Source organism: Epinephelus moara, chromosome 22 (assembly GCF_006386435.1).
Source record: "Epinephelus moara isolate mb chromosome 22, YSFRI_EMoa_1.0, whole genome shotgun sequence".
NCBI lineage: Eukaryota > Metazoa > Chordata > Actinopteri > Perciformes > Serranidae > Epinephelus > Epinephelus moara.
The window spans coordinates 8908545-8921717 of NC_065527.1; the positions used below are offsets into that span (position 1 = coordinate 8908545).

At 40.4% G+C, this 13173-nt stretch overlaps 1 protein-coding gene across 1 annotated transcript in view; it reads left to right on the forward strand.

Annotated features, from left to right (window-relative positions):
• The first annotated feature begins 2917 nt into the window (after nt 1-2917).
• The window catches only part of LOC126383697 (septin-7), a 43293-nt gene continuing 33037 nt past the window's right edge, over nt 2918-13173 (forward strand). Inside the window, exons 1-3 of the mRNA XM_050034299.1 lie at nt 2918-3031; nt 3706-3707; nt 10186-10288. Of these exons, the coding sequence (XP_049890256.1) occupies nt 2977-3031; nt 3706-3707; nt 10186-10288 (160 nt within the window). The 5' untranslated portion in view covers nt 2918-2976. The remainder of the gene's footprint in view (nt 3032-3705; nt 3708-10185; nt 10289-13173) is intronic.

Genomic DNA, 13173 nt, shown 5'->3' on the forward strand with positions numbered 1-13173 from the left:
GTTAATGACTTCTTCGTTTGCGAAGACAAGGAGGGCGCACAATTCCTTGTCTCCCCAGTTACTCATCTTTACAGTGTCTGTCAGGTTTGCTACTAGCTGCTCGCTAATTCCTGCTATCAGCTGTTTCCTGTTTATCCACATCGCACGTGCAACATCGTCAACAGCTCCTCCCACAAGTCATCAACAGCCCCTCCCGTTGGGGAAGGCCTCCTTGGTCTTTTTAAACCAAAAGGGTTCCACCAATATATCTACCCTACAAGGCGGAAAATTGGGCACCTCGGATCAACTTGCCAATCCAGCTCTGTGTGTCTAAACGCTCGCAGCTTGCCGGCAAAACGGCCCAACATTTGCGGAAAATCTGGCAGTGTAAAAGGGGCTATAGAGTCCTTTCAGAAATCATGACCCTGTTAATCAAGATAATCCACAGACCTTGTTGTGAGCAGTTTCCTGTGTTGTGGTAACGTCACTACTTCCTGAGTCAAATAGCTTTTTAGTAGTGAAGTTAATTAATTGGCCGAGAAGTTAAGCAGCGTCCACAAAAGTTACAAGCTATTTTCCCAGGAAAAGCTCTGAAGTGCAGCAGACTTTTGCTCTGCGGAGGTCTGGATACATGTGAGGGGAAGCACTTACTTATGACATCACATACTAATCCTTCAGTTTATTCTGCTTGCTGCTTTTGCTATTGGCTTTTCTTGGCAAGACCGGCCCGACTCTGGTAGCTTAGCTCACTACATTTTCTAAGTAGCTTGCCCAACACTTGCAGCTTCATGTAGGAACTATTTTCTTTCTACTGAACTGCACCCACCAGCCATATCACCGCACAGAAGGAAGCGTGCATCTACTCATGGATGAGAGACTCATGCTTATGACAGTGTGAGATGCAAACGTTAATGGCGTCCTCCTAGATGCAACACTGATTTTGATGGGAACATGTTCCATTTTATAATGTTGGAACAAAGTCTATTTGTAGATGATGTGAGGCTCTGTTAAGAAAATTGGGCAATTATTTCCTTTCACTATTGCTGTAAAACCACAGTGAACTGATGTATATTAATCAAGCCAAATTTTGCTGCTTATTTTCAGTGTAATTATGTCATTTGCAGTCTCGGTGCAGCTAATCGTCACCAGCTCTTCTGCCAGAGCAACACAGCAGCCTCATCAGCTGTATGTAGTAATGGCACAGAGACACAGGGGCCCATGTAAAGCCTTGTGAACATCAGCTGCCAGCTTCATATAATCTGATTGGACATGGCATTCTCCTCTTTGCCACGTTACATTTCAATTGATTTCAAAGCCAGAGGTTGTTGTGGACGTTTATGCAGCTCAATGAAGCTGCTCAGGCTCTGTGCATTGATTTTACTGTGGCCTTGTGTAGGTCGGTTCTAGCTGCTTTGCTCTTTGATCGTTCTTTTTCCCCCAAACACCCAGAACAGTGTGCAGCACCTTATAGATCTACCGTATATTTCTGTCTGTCTGTGTTTCTTTCTTTTGTGCTACATGTCAGTCAGTCCAAAACTTGGGCCCAGAGTGAATACCTCAACTATAAGATGGAGTAACACATGGCCTGACTCACACATGGTCATTGTACTGCGTGAAACACTTCAGCCTATGCCATATTTCAATGACATCTTTCTACACTGTATGCATAACATTTTTGATGAATTGTTACACTAGTACCTTGGTACAAGCATTTCACTGTATAGATTCCTGTTGAACTTAAATGTGAGACAGACATTCATGGTCACAAAAGGATGAAGACCTCATGACTTTCATGATTGCTTGACTTTTAATCTAGCACAAGCAACAGGTCCACTTGTCCAACACTTTAGTTCATGATAAGATACCTTCAAAATGAATGTTTGAGTTTCTGTTTCTCAGGTGTACTTTGAATTTTATGCTTGTACGTGGATGATTCACAGCACATGTTAAGCTAAAATTTGAGCCTAAGTTGCCTTACCATGTTTAGCTCCGTATGTGTATGAAAGTGTCCTCTGCTAGAATATTTTGAGCATCAAATGCTTAATTTCCCGCATTATGGTGAATTTTTATGCACCAATTTATGGAGAAAATGTCTTCTGCTGTCCTCTGCTTCTTTCATGTTTTTATTGGGGGGAACAAATGCATATGTTCTAGACATTGACAAGAACGTGCCCCGCAGGTCACCCCTGACATCTACACCCATGGCTGACTCCTAGATCTCCAAAAATCCCCAAAGTGAAGGCCCCAGTGTGCACTAAACAAAGTGCTTGTTGACTGTCTCCCTTCACACCATGCCGACATCAGAATTGGGAGGGCAGTGTCTGAAAATGTGTCCAAAACCAGTAATTGATAGGGTACAGCTGCATCACATGGCGGCTGGTCGGGACTGTGGAGGTCAGAAAGGTGCTAGTGTTCGAACTTCTCTCTCAAGTAGGACTTAAAATAGAAAAACTTCAATAAAAAACTGACAAAAAGTAGCACAAGGATGAATGGGAGAAAAGTCAATTGTATCTAATGTAAATACCCACTAGATGGCACTGTTGACTGTCTCATTTCCCAAGTAGTACAAAGAGTGTTTTGCTGTCTTTCAGAGCTGCAGCCTTCACTCTTTGTGCTCTTTCCACTGTGTTTTAGTACAGATAATGTGGTGTGTGCTCAGTGTCTATGTTTGTCCTATAGTTCCTTTATTTGTGAGCATCAAAGACAAGTTTAATTCAACTTTTTTTATTTATTTATCACATACCAGTCGAATTTAGTCAGTGTTTTCCTATTTAATATTAATAATATTACAAATAACTGTTGTAACTGTGACTAAAATGTAGTTTTATACAAAAACTCCTGATGCAGCACAGTCGGTATTCTCCAAGGAGGACGTACGCATTTTACGTCGACGTCCTTACGTCAATCGCATGCCATTACGTCCGTTAATGTGCGTATCCCTCCTCTACGACTACTACAACTTCACACAGTAGTTGAGCGCTGAGTTTGTAAGAGGCAATGTCAAGCGGAGAAATACTGGTTAGTGAAGCAGACGGGAACGGCGGAATAATGGGTGAGTTTCATCTCATTTTTAAACCTCTTCCGTGTGTAAAGTCGACCAAAGTCTTACGTTAGCATGTTGAACAGTTTGCTTTTGTTACGCTAACCGTTTCTGTGTGCGCGAGACGACATGAAGTGGGAACCCGCTCGCGGCGAGTCATTCTGGGTTTAATGTTAGCCGAAGTTAGCTAGCTTACTTTAAAACAGAAAATCGCAACAAACTTCGTGTAAAAAGTTGATTGTTCTGTCGGTATGCGTAGCTACACACCTCGGAAACGGCTGTGGTCTTCCGGTAATTTTGTTTTAATGTCACGTTAACTAGTTAGTGTGGTCGCAACCGCCCACCATGCTGTGTTACGGTGTAACTTAAGGTTATTGTTAACATCAAAATCAACGTCAGGCTGTAGGGAACGATACCTAAAAGCTCCCCAACAGTAGGTGTTTTCGACGTATGCCGAATTAAAAAGTGTCTCTTAATGAGTGCTATACTGACTTATAATATGCTTAAACAACGTTTAACACTTAATTTCAACGTGCTAGTTAGTACAATCATCAGATTCATGAATGGAGTTTGGCTAGAAAGCTCTTCAAACAACATGTAGTACTGCACGTTATCGCACGTTATCATTTTTAACGACAGTGCCGTAGTAGCCTGGCATTTCCTGTGTTTTTGTCATGAGTGAGTAGCTGTGTAGTCGAGCCTGCTCATTAACGTTGCAAGAGGAGTATAAACTTTCTGCTGCTGCATTGAAACCTACCACAGATATCATAAAGAGAGACTGATTGCTGTTTTTACCAGAAATAAGATTGGATAAGTAGCTGAAAGTGTCATGAGAAGAGCTACACAGGTCTGTGTGTTATCCTCCCAGGTGGTAAAACAGGTCTGTCATACTCAAAGCAGAAAACTTGTCAGCTATGTGATGTCAGGTACACTACCAGAGCATCTCCATGGACAGCTACAGCAACAATGATCTATTAAGCACATGCATGTGGACCATGACATCATTGATTTCACCCCTGATCATGTTAAATTTGATTGTAGTTGACAGACCATAATATGTTGCATGTTTTGGTGTTACATGCATGGTCATCAAACACAGTCTAACTCACAATATTCAAGTGTAACCAGATGTAATAGCCTCACAACTATACTGTAGTTTACAAGACCAGGAAGTACAAGTACATCTAATGCTATCATGGGAATATAATTGGTCGTATCTAGCAGTCAAAGCCAAGTGGCATATTGTCTGGGCTGTTTGCATAGTGGCAGTGGCATAGCACAGATGGGCAGGTCAGGCGTTCAGCCAGACAGAGTGTGTCAGATGGCGTCTGGTCAAATATCAGGGGGAAGTCTGTGGTGATGACAAAGCTGAGTGTGCCCTCAGTTTGTTCAGGTGCTAGTGTAATAGAGTTTAGCCTAATTATCTCTAAGGGCATCAGTGGAGGATATATTGTTATCCTTTCTCTGTCTGTGGTGAGGGGCTTGTGCACGGCCAATTTAAGGCTTGTAAGTGTGCGATCATACCACAAGTCTGAATTAAATTGTTCCTATCTTTAATGTGATGTTAAAAAGACACATGCACAGAGTAACAAAGATGTGTTTTGAGTGCTTGTGGTCTAGCTTTGACTAAATTTATTTACCTTTCTATGAATTCAGTTGAAGTTTTGCAGTGTTTGCTCTCTTCCAAATAGAAAATAAATTATTGTCAATGCAATGCTGTCAGCTTCAGTATACTCCAATGTGTGTATTGAAATAGGCTGTAAATTGTGTTCAGACTCAGGTGCATGCCTTCACATCTGATTTCGTGCCACAGACTTGTGGTTGAGATAAGATTTTGAAATGCATAAAATGAGACAACAATCAGATCTATTTGGGGATGCATTAAAATTAAAAATTAGAATAGAAATCAAGATAAACTGAATTTTATATTTTTTATGACTCTATTTGTTTATCAAGACACTTTAACTTACCCCAGTAGCATAATCAAGACATAGCTGAATCAATGCAGTCATGGGATTGAGGCAGTGCTGCAGTGTGGGCTCAGAAGCACCATAGTGTGTGAGGTGCAGAGACACATCTGTCCATGTGACAGGTGCACTGCACATGTGAAGGGAGAATGCATATTGCATGCACGGTTACCATGCAGTTGCACAGTGACGTGATTGAAAGGTGCGTAGCACATGAGACAGAGACATACAGTGCGGTTAAGCAGCTCTCGGTGAATGAGAGCGTTTTAATCAACATGTTTAACGATCTAAAACTGCCTACTATTGAATATTTTCTAATTGTTTCACTTTGCAGTGTTTCTTTTCACTAACATATTTAAATGCCAAAAGCTGATTCTTTGTCGTATGCCGCTCTTGTTCTACTGGCACACACTTTTTACATTAAATAAGTATAATTACATTTTGACATTATGCCCATTGGCATAGCTAGCTTTGTCCAAGGCTGCACTAACAATGCTCGCCATAATTAGTCACAACTAGTCCTACTAGTTCAGCTACAAGAAAAGTAGCATTCATCACACCAGCAGCTGCTGCCGAGGAGTGTTCATCTTTCAGTAAAACATTATGGTGTAAACCAGCAGTTTAACACAGTACCTGCTGATGAAATGTGGTATCTGTCAGTGTGACACAAGTGGTATGTTGTGGTTATACAGCACACAGCAGAGTGATATACCATTGTCACTGGTGGCATATGTCAGTAGGAATATGTCATAGGCAGGTGGTGGTGTGAGCTGCCAAGAGAACACTAGGAAATAATGTTTTAATGACGTGCCGTATACCAGTCGAACAGTTGTGACATACCAAGTGGCACACTATGACTAAGCATGCGACAATCAAGCATGATGCTGTATGTGATGTTAAGAAAAATAAAAATAGTAGTTTGGCAGGAGTGACAAGCCATTTGTAGATTACACAAAGTGACCTACCAATTATCATCAGTAGCTTAATAGAGTGATGCAGGGATGACGTTTTTGTAGGCAACATGAAAGTTGACGTCCTGGCTCCATCGACAAAAAGCCAATAGGATTGTGGCAACCTACATGTTTCATTCAGCAAGATAGTGTTCAAATGCAATCGCCAGAAGTAAAACACAAACTTGAGGCCATAAACGAACTACACTATGGTTGCATGACTTCTGCGTCACCACCACAAGACTGTAAAGCCATGTTCGGCGTGATGATGCTCTGTAGTCTGATTTAGCTACTTGTTAGGAACTGCCTTTTTTAAGACATGTAAAAGCTTCAAGTTTCAGGAGTGGGGAGTTAACTGACGTATGTTGTAGAACAAAGCGTGAACATTTCCTGAGCTTGCATTAACCACAGACCTTTTTTCAGGCAGCCTACCCAGAGAAAAGAAGTGCAAAAATGCTAACTCAGTTTCGGGTGTTAGGACTAATTTCTGCAGCACTCTATAAGGATTGGTATGTAAGTCGTATCTGTCAGTAGAGCATGAGTGACATGTCATTTATGAGTTCCATAAACCAGTAGTATGGCAGCGACATAGAAATAACCAACAATGAAATACCAATCTAATGATGTCATCCAGGTTGTCTTAGCTCAGGCTTGGAGACTATATGTTTAATTTACTGAACTTAGCATTTAACATTTTACAGGAATATGTTTTAAACTCTCCATCTCTGAAACTATTCTGTCCATTCTCAAGGCCAAAAAATCTAATTTGGGACTTTCCTCAGCTGCAGTATGAATTCAGCCAAGTCATATCAACAGAGAAGTTTGGAAGAATATTATGTGGAATGATGCACAAAATGTCTGAGCTCTACTAAGGTCGTGGGAAGGGGTTTGTCAGAAGCATTGGTATCCTCCCTGCTGTTGAATTCATATTCATTGCTCAGAGCCTTGCCTGTGTGCTCGTTGGACCTCCTTGTAACCCCAACTTCCTGGAGCCTCACCGCGTTGTTTCCGGTACATTCGAACAGCAAAATGCAGCGTGCATTTTTCTGTCAGTTACTGTTGAATTGCTCTGCTGCAGTGATTTCATTTGTCACTGACACTGGAGTGAAGCTCAAGCTAAAGCCACACGTTTGACAATCGTATGTTCACTGTTTAATAAGTGCTACTCAAATAACTTTTTACACTGACTTTGTGTGCAACTGTAATTACTGCAAACAAGGTCCCTCAATTCTCTTTTCTGTGATGACAGTACAGTAAGTAGTAGTAGGAAGGTAACTTGTCTGCCTGTAGCTAAAAGCTGATGCACAAACAGACCCAAAGTCGGCATGCTATTTTCTGGGGTAATTTGTGTGCATATGTGGTTACAGTTTGGGTAAGAAATTGCAACCTAGCTCAGCGTTCGTGACACCTCTCCTGTAGATAATAGCACCATACCCACAAAGCATCAGAATATAGCAGCACAGTTACTGCTGGTGTTTTTTGTGTAGCATATGTCAAAGCTCAAAATACTTTTGTCTGTGTACGGTGCAATAGGGCGAGGGTTTTGACTTAAACGTCTTGTCACTGAGGTTGTGTTCGCAGCTCTTTGCACATTGTTTCAGGCTGAGTGTTCGACTGCTCTGCTGTTTGTCAAACTGAGTCCAACACAGGAAGCAGCGGGGAGAGGGCCCAGGGATGTAAGCCAGTAGGCCGTTAGTCTGTCAGAAATGTGTGTGAGTGTGTGGTTGCAGTGAGGCCAGTGTGACGAGTGGAGGATGCATTGTCTTAAGCGCTCACATTAACTGGTGACAGGTCCTAAACACACAGGAAATAACTGCTCCATGATACGATGCAGTTGCTCTACTGTAGGTCTGACATTGCTGACTGATATTAACTGTGGTAATGTGACAGCCAGTTTTAATGATGTGCACCAAAACTTTTGAATCAGACTCTTGTCATGCGCAGTGTTTTTCAAGGTTTCATGTGTAGGTGAGGCGGTTAGGGTGGCAGTTATGCAGATGTGGTTATGAAAAATGTATGTCAAGCTGGTGAATGCAAAACTTAAAGCTGTAGTTTGAAACTTTTAGACAGATAAACTGCATAGCACTTCTGGTGGCATTTTCAAGAATCCACCACATGCAAATAAAACAACGGAGAGTCTCTAACACAGCTGTCAAAATCATTTCAGTCACACCTCATCATTTGTGGTCAACCTGTCAAAGTAGGCAGTGCTGATCAAATATAAATCAAGACTTTGTTGCTGCACTGCTTGTTTGTCAACTCAAATATTTTTAGAAACATATTTTAGTGTACTGTTTAGCTATAAAATGAGAAAGTTGGAGACCGGGCTGTCAGGTTGAAAACTCCATCTGTGTTTTGTGTTGTCTGTTGTTTGAAACAGTCAGCTAAATTAATCTTCCCTGTCTTTATGTTTAGTGGTGAAATTATTAGTAAGTCTGCAAAGAGACTGCAAATCTACCAGCAGATGAGCAGAGCTAAAAGAGAATTGTTGTGTCCTTTTACTAATGTTTTTCTCTGGTTCTCTTTTCTCTGGTTTTGTTCCTGCCTCATGGACCTGCCTCCTTTGACCGCTGCCTTCCCATATCAATTTCACCTTGACAACTTGTCTGCTGTCCAAACCAGCTGTAAGTACTCTGCTTATTTCTCATCAGCCTGCAGGGCCCTCTGCGCTGTGTAGATTGTACATACCAGTACTGCTGTTCACCAAATGCTCATAAATGTTGTTTTTGTTTTGGGTTTTTCCCCCCTATTTTTAGAACTGAGTTATTTGTCTGCAGACACACCTGCAGCTCAAATAAATCAGTTGATTTCAGATGTAAAGTTAATTGAGTTAAAGCCTTTAGGGTGATTAAAATGTTTTAAAAACAGATGTAAGGTGTGACATGTTTTTAATTAGGTAACATAAAACACTCCATAACAGTCTGTTCCCTCTCAGTGCCACTTACATTAGATTTAATTGATATTGTCGCCCTTTTTTTTCACCTCCAAGATGCACATTTTAAAAACTCTTCACCTTATAAGCAGTAGTTTGATATAAAAGATAACTTGTTTTTTAATTGGGTGGTTGTATATTAGTTGCAAATAGATTTGGGAATTTGTTGAAATATTAAATGAGTTAAAAGAAGAAATGTAAGAATTGGGTAGAGGCATATAAGTTTTACTTCTACCTACTCCTTTTTGGTCACAGTTATCTTTGTCTAATTTGTTTTTTATTATGTTTTTATTTTATTTTATTTTGGTTTGAAATAAAGTCATTCATTCATTCAAATGTAGCACAAATTTTAACTGAATTTTCAGAAAATTCAGAGGCAATGAAAAATGCGAAGTTATGTGCTTTTCTATCCACTACTGTTATACTGCCGTTATGCAATTATGCAGTGACGTCATTAAAAGAGCACCAGTCAAACCCATGACAAAAAGTGAGTTTTGAATGACTAATATTACAGCTATGTGCTGTTGAAAGAGTTCTGGTAACAATCTGGTGTTAAAAACCACCCAGAGACAACAAAGAAAGCTTTGCAGTGGCCTATGCAATAACGGTATGTCATGACTCTATGTCATCATTGATTGCATTTATCTTTTATCGATACACTTTTTCACCTCCTCAAAGCCTGAATATGAAATGGAATCAAGGATATTTTTCTATGACACTAAAATTACAATAACAAACTTTAAAATTCAAACCGCTACCGTAACTGTTGTTATCTATTTCTATTTATCACCGTATATCAATAGTTTGTTGTTCTGATGTATCACTGGGTGACACATCTATGCACATAATTTCTCACTTAAAACAAAAAAGAGAAAGAAATGTCATCAGTACATGAGCTTTGTAATGAGTAAGATACGTGAAATGATATGATGACTGCTCAGGTGTTTCAGCACAAATTGAAAATATGCATAAAGACAGGTGGATGGAAATTCAGTCTTCCTTCGCAGATATCACTAAGCAATTGAAAAAAACTAGGAAACTGTTTTGCTTTATACTGCTCCTGTGTTTACTAGATGTTTACTAGGCTTTCTGCATTTTACATCCACTTAAAACTAGACTGTTCTATGCTCAAGTTAGAAATCAGCTGTCCATGCAGGTATTTATTTTGTTTTTGTGGCACCGCAGTAAGCGGTCCCAAAAGTGCTCTCTGAAACCTGAGAGCAAACGTTACAATCTACCACAATCTGTGCTCATTTTCCAGTCGAGTCTTGTGGCCAGTGGAGAAAAGTATCAGCTCTGTTTATTTTTGGTCCACAGCAACAGAAGAACCTGGAGGGCTATGTGGGCTTCGCAAATCTTCCCAACCAAGTTTACAGAAAATCTGTGAAGAGAGGTTTCGAGTTCACACTTATGGTTGTGGGTGAGTAATTCTCTTGTAGCACCTTTTTTCCGTCCTTATTTCTCCCAGTCTCTGACACAAGCAGGCATTCATCGGAGGATAACAAACACTGAGAGGGTTATGGTCTCTCAATCTGTTTGCTCATTCGAGCGTGAAGCTCTTAAAAGTTGTTGATACATCTCTGTACAGTAAATCTGTGTCTGTGTAGCTCCTACTGTACATGTTCGTGTGTTGAGCAGTATTGAGTTTCACAAAAACGTCACAGCTGAAAGCGCTAGCAGCTGGCTAAGTTGCACGTAAAACAAAAGTCTGGTAGCCCATATTCAAAATGTTGTTCACCATTCAGCTGTGCAGGCAGTCCACTGCTGCTGCTTGTGTGTTTGTGCTTGTGTGTGTGTGTGTGTGTGGCTTATGTCTCTTGGATTGTATGGTGGGAGGAGGTTTCCTGTCATTCCATTCATGCAGCCAAAGTCAAAGCCCGAGCAGCTGATTCGAAGAGAGACGCACCCATAAAACCTTTCCTTTTACTGCAACACTTCATCCAGAGGTACCTGAGCAGGAAGCCACTCTGAATGCCTGTGTGATGTCACATCCTGTCCCCTGGGTTCATGGCTTTCAGTACCTGCCTCCAGGGCTGTAGAGCCCGTCTCCATAGCAATCAGATCACCCTCCTCCCTTCGTGTGTGTAGTCCTGGAGTTTCCCCCTGCTGTGCGCTCTCAGGAAAGAGGCTGTTATGTGGTAATTTTGTGTGCAGCATATAATCAGAATAACAGGGTAATTGGCAAAGTCAGGTTCTTGTCATGCTTGAGTAGATGAAGCGCCAGATAGTGTGTGCTTTTCCTTAATTTTCTGGGGTAGTTATAAAACATATTTACCGACTGTGAACCCACCAGGTGTGGAATTTATGGGATGTGATGGAATTTCTAGACACATATTTCTGAGCAAGGCAGTTGTAAAGTAAAAGAAGTTATGTTGCAAATAGGTTACTTCTTTTTTGCTATATTTAGGTGCTTACTTCATTAGACATTACAGCATTAAAAGGGCATTTAATATGAATAGGGTGGAAACCAGGCGCCTCACACCCTCCGGAAAGTTTGAACACACCAGGAATTAATACATTTGGTGTCTTTATTATGGGCGTATACTGCTCACAGAACTAGTACACACCCAATGCCCATTCATCACATAACATAAAGTACAAGGTAAAGGGTCTGAGAAAGGGAATGTGTAAATGGGCACACACTAAAATAAACAAATTACACAGATGATACACATACAAACACAAGGGTCCGATCACTCAGTGCAGTTTTAATGGAAAGACTCACAGACACTGAGCAAGTAGTATCGCTGAATAAAGGTTAAAGACAGTGGTTTGCAGGCTTGGTCAGGCTCAGCAGATCATTTATGTTTTGTTTTTCATTAAAATACATTAAAAATAACTTATAAATAAATAAATAGAATTAGTATGAAACTGTAAATTGTTTCCAAATCTTTCCCTTTTGATATTGTAGTAAGTGTTGTCAAGCGCCAAATAAAGGTCAGTTTTCCACTGTGAGAGTTGTTGGCAAAGCATTTCGTAGCTGCCAATATTACTACATCAGCATATATTTTATTATGTGAACTCCAACTGTCTTTTCTTGCTCTACCCAATAAACAAACTCTCAAGATTTAGCTAATATCATCATCTGTCCACAGGGATTAAATGTCAAAAGATTCCCCAAACAGGGTCAGAAGTAGAGCTGAAATGATTAATAAATGAGTCGATTGTCAGAAAATTAATTGACAGCTATTTTAATAATCAGTTATCTGTCAGTTATCAAGCAGGAATACCAAACTTTTCCTGGTCCCAGCTTAAACAGAAACATAAATACAGTTTAATTTTGAACTTTTGGTTGGACTAAAGAAGACATTTGAAGATTTGAAGTCAACATAAAATGGGTATTTTTCACTACTTTCTGGTATTTCTAAGACAATCCAATTGATCTATGAAATGAGAAAATAATAAGCAGATTAATTGAGTTGCAGCCGAAGTTAGAAAGTAACAGGACAAACACGCTTCTTATAACGGCACCATAAAAATCTTTTCTGCCTGAGAATAAATCCTCTGCAGCATTTTGGAAAACTATGCTGCTTAATTATATGAACATTCATAAACTTTAAACAGTCATTTTTCAAGTCACATTTGTGAATTCTTGGCATTTAGAAAGAGTTTTGAAGAAGATGGCTGTTTACACTTGAGTGGAGTTAATCAGGTGTCTTATTTAAATATATCTAGATAAATGAGAGAAAGTTTTGGGAGGGAAATGCAATGGAAATCAAATGTAAGAGTGATGGTGCCAATCCTGTTTAAAACCCAGTAGATTTTTTTTAAATGTAGATGAAGTGGGGGGATTGCTATTGTCACGGCCAAGTGAAAGTGGGCCAGAGCCATTTGTTGGTCAAAGTCAATATTTGGCAGTGATTTGCACATTGGCAGGAACTGACCTTGATGTTGACCACTGCCGCCAGAGCTCATTGTGTTTGGACCTGGCTGACGGAGAGTTGAATGAGCTCTGGTGTGTCTCTCTTAGAAAGAATGCCCTCGCATAAACAAGAGGGGCTTTTAGGAAAGGAGTCGAAATCTGACACAGGCAGAAGGAAATTGATGGCTTTGCCAACAGATATGTGTGTAGCACTTTTGTTGTGCTCCAGACTTGTTAAACTTTTACTGTCTCCTGCCCCTCTTGAAGGGAAAGTCCTATTCATAAACATAGAGTGGTGGAGAGAAGATGACTGACTTTTCATTTCACCTGCACAGCATTAGCCCAGTGTCTTGGAAGCCCTATCAAATGAATTAACCTTACGCGGGCTCCCTCTCAAAAGCCAAACTTTTCCTGCTTCCCCTCCACCAGCCTCTTGTATGCAG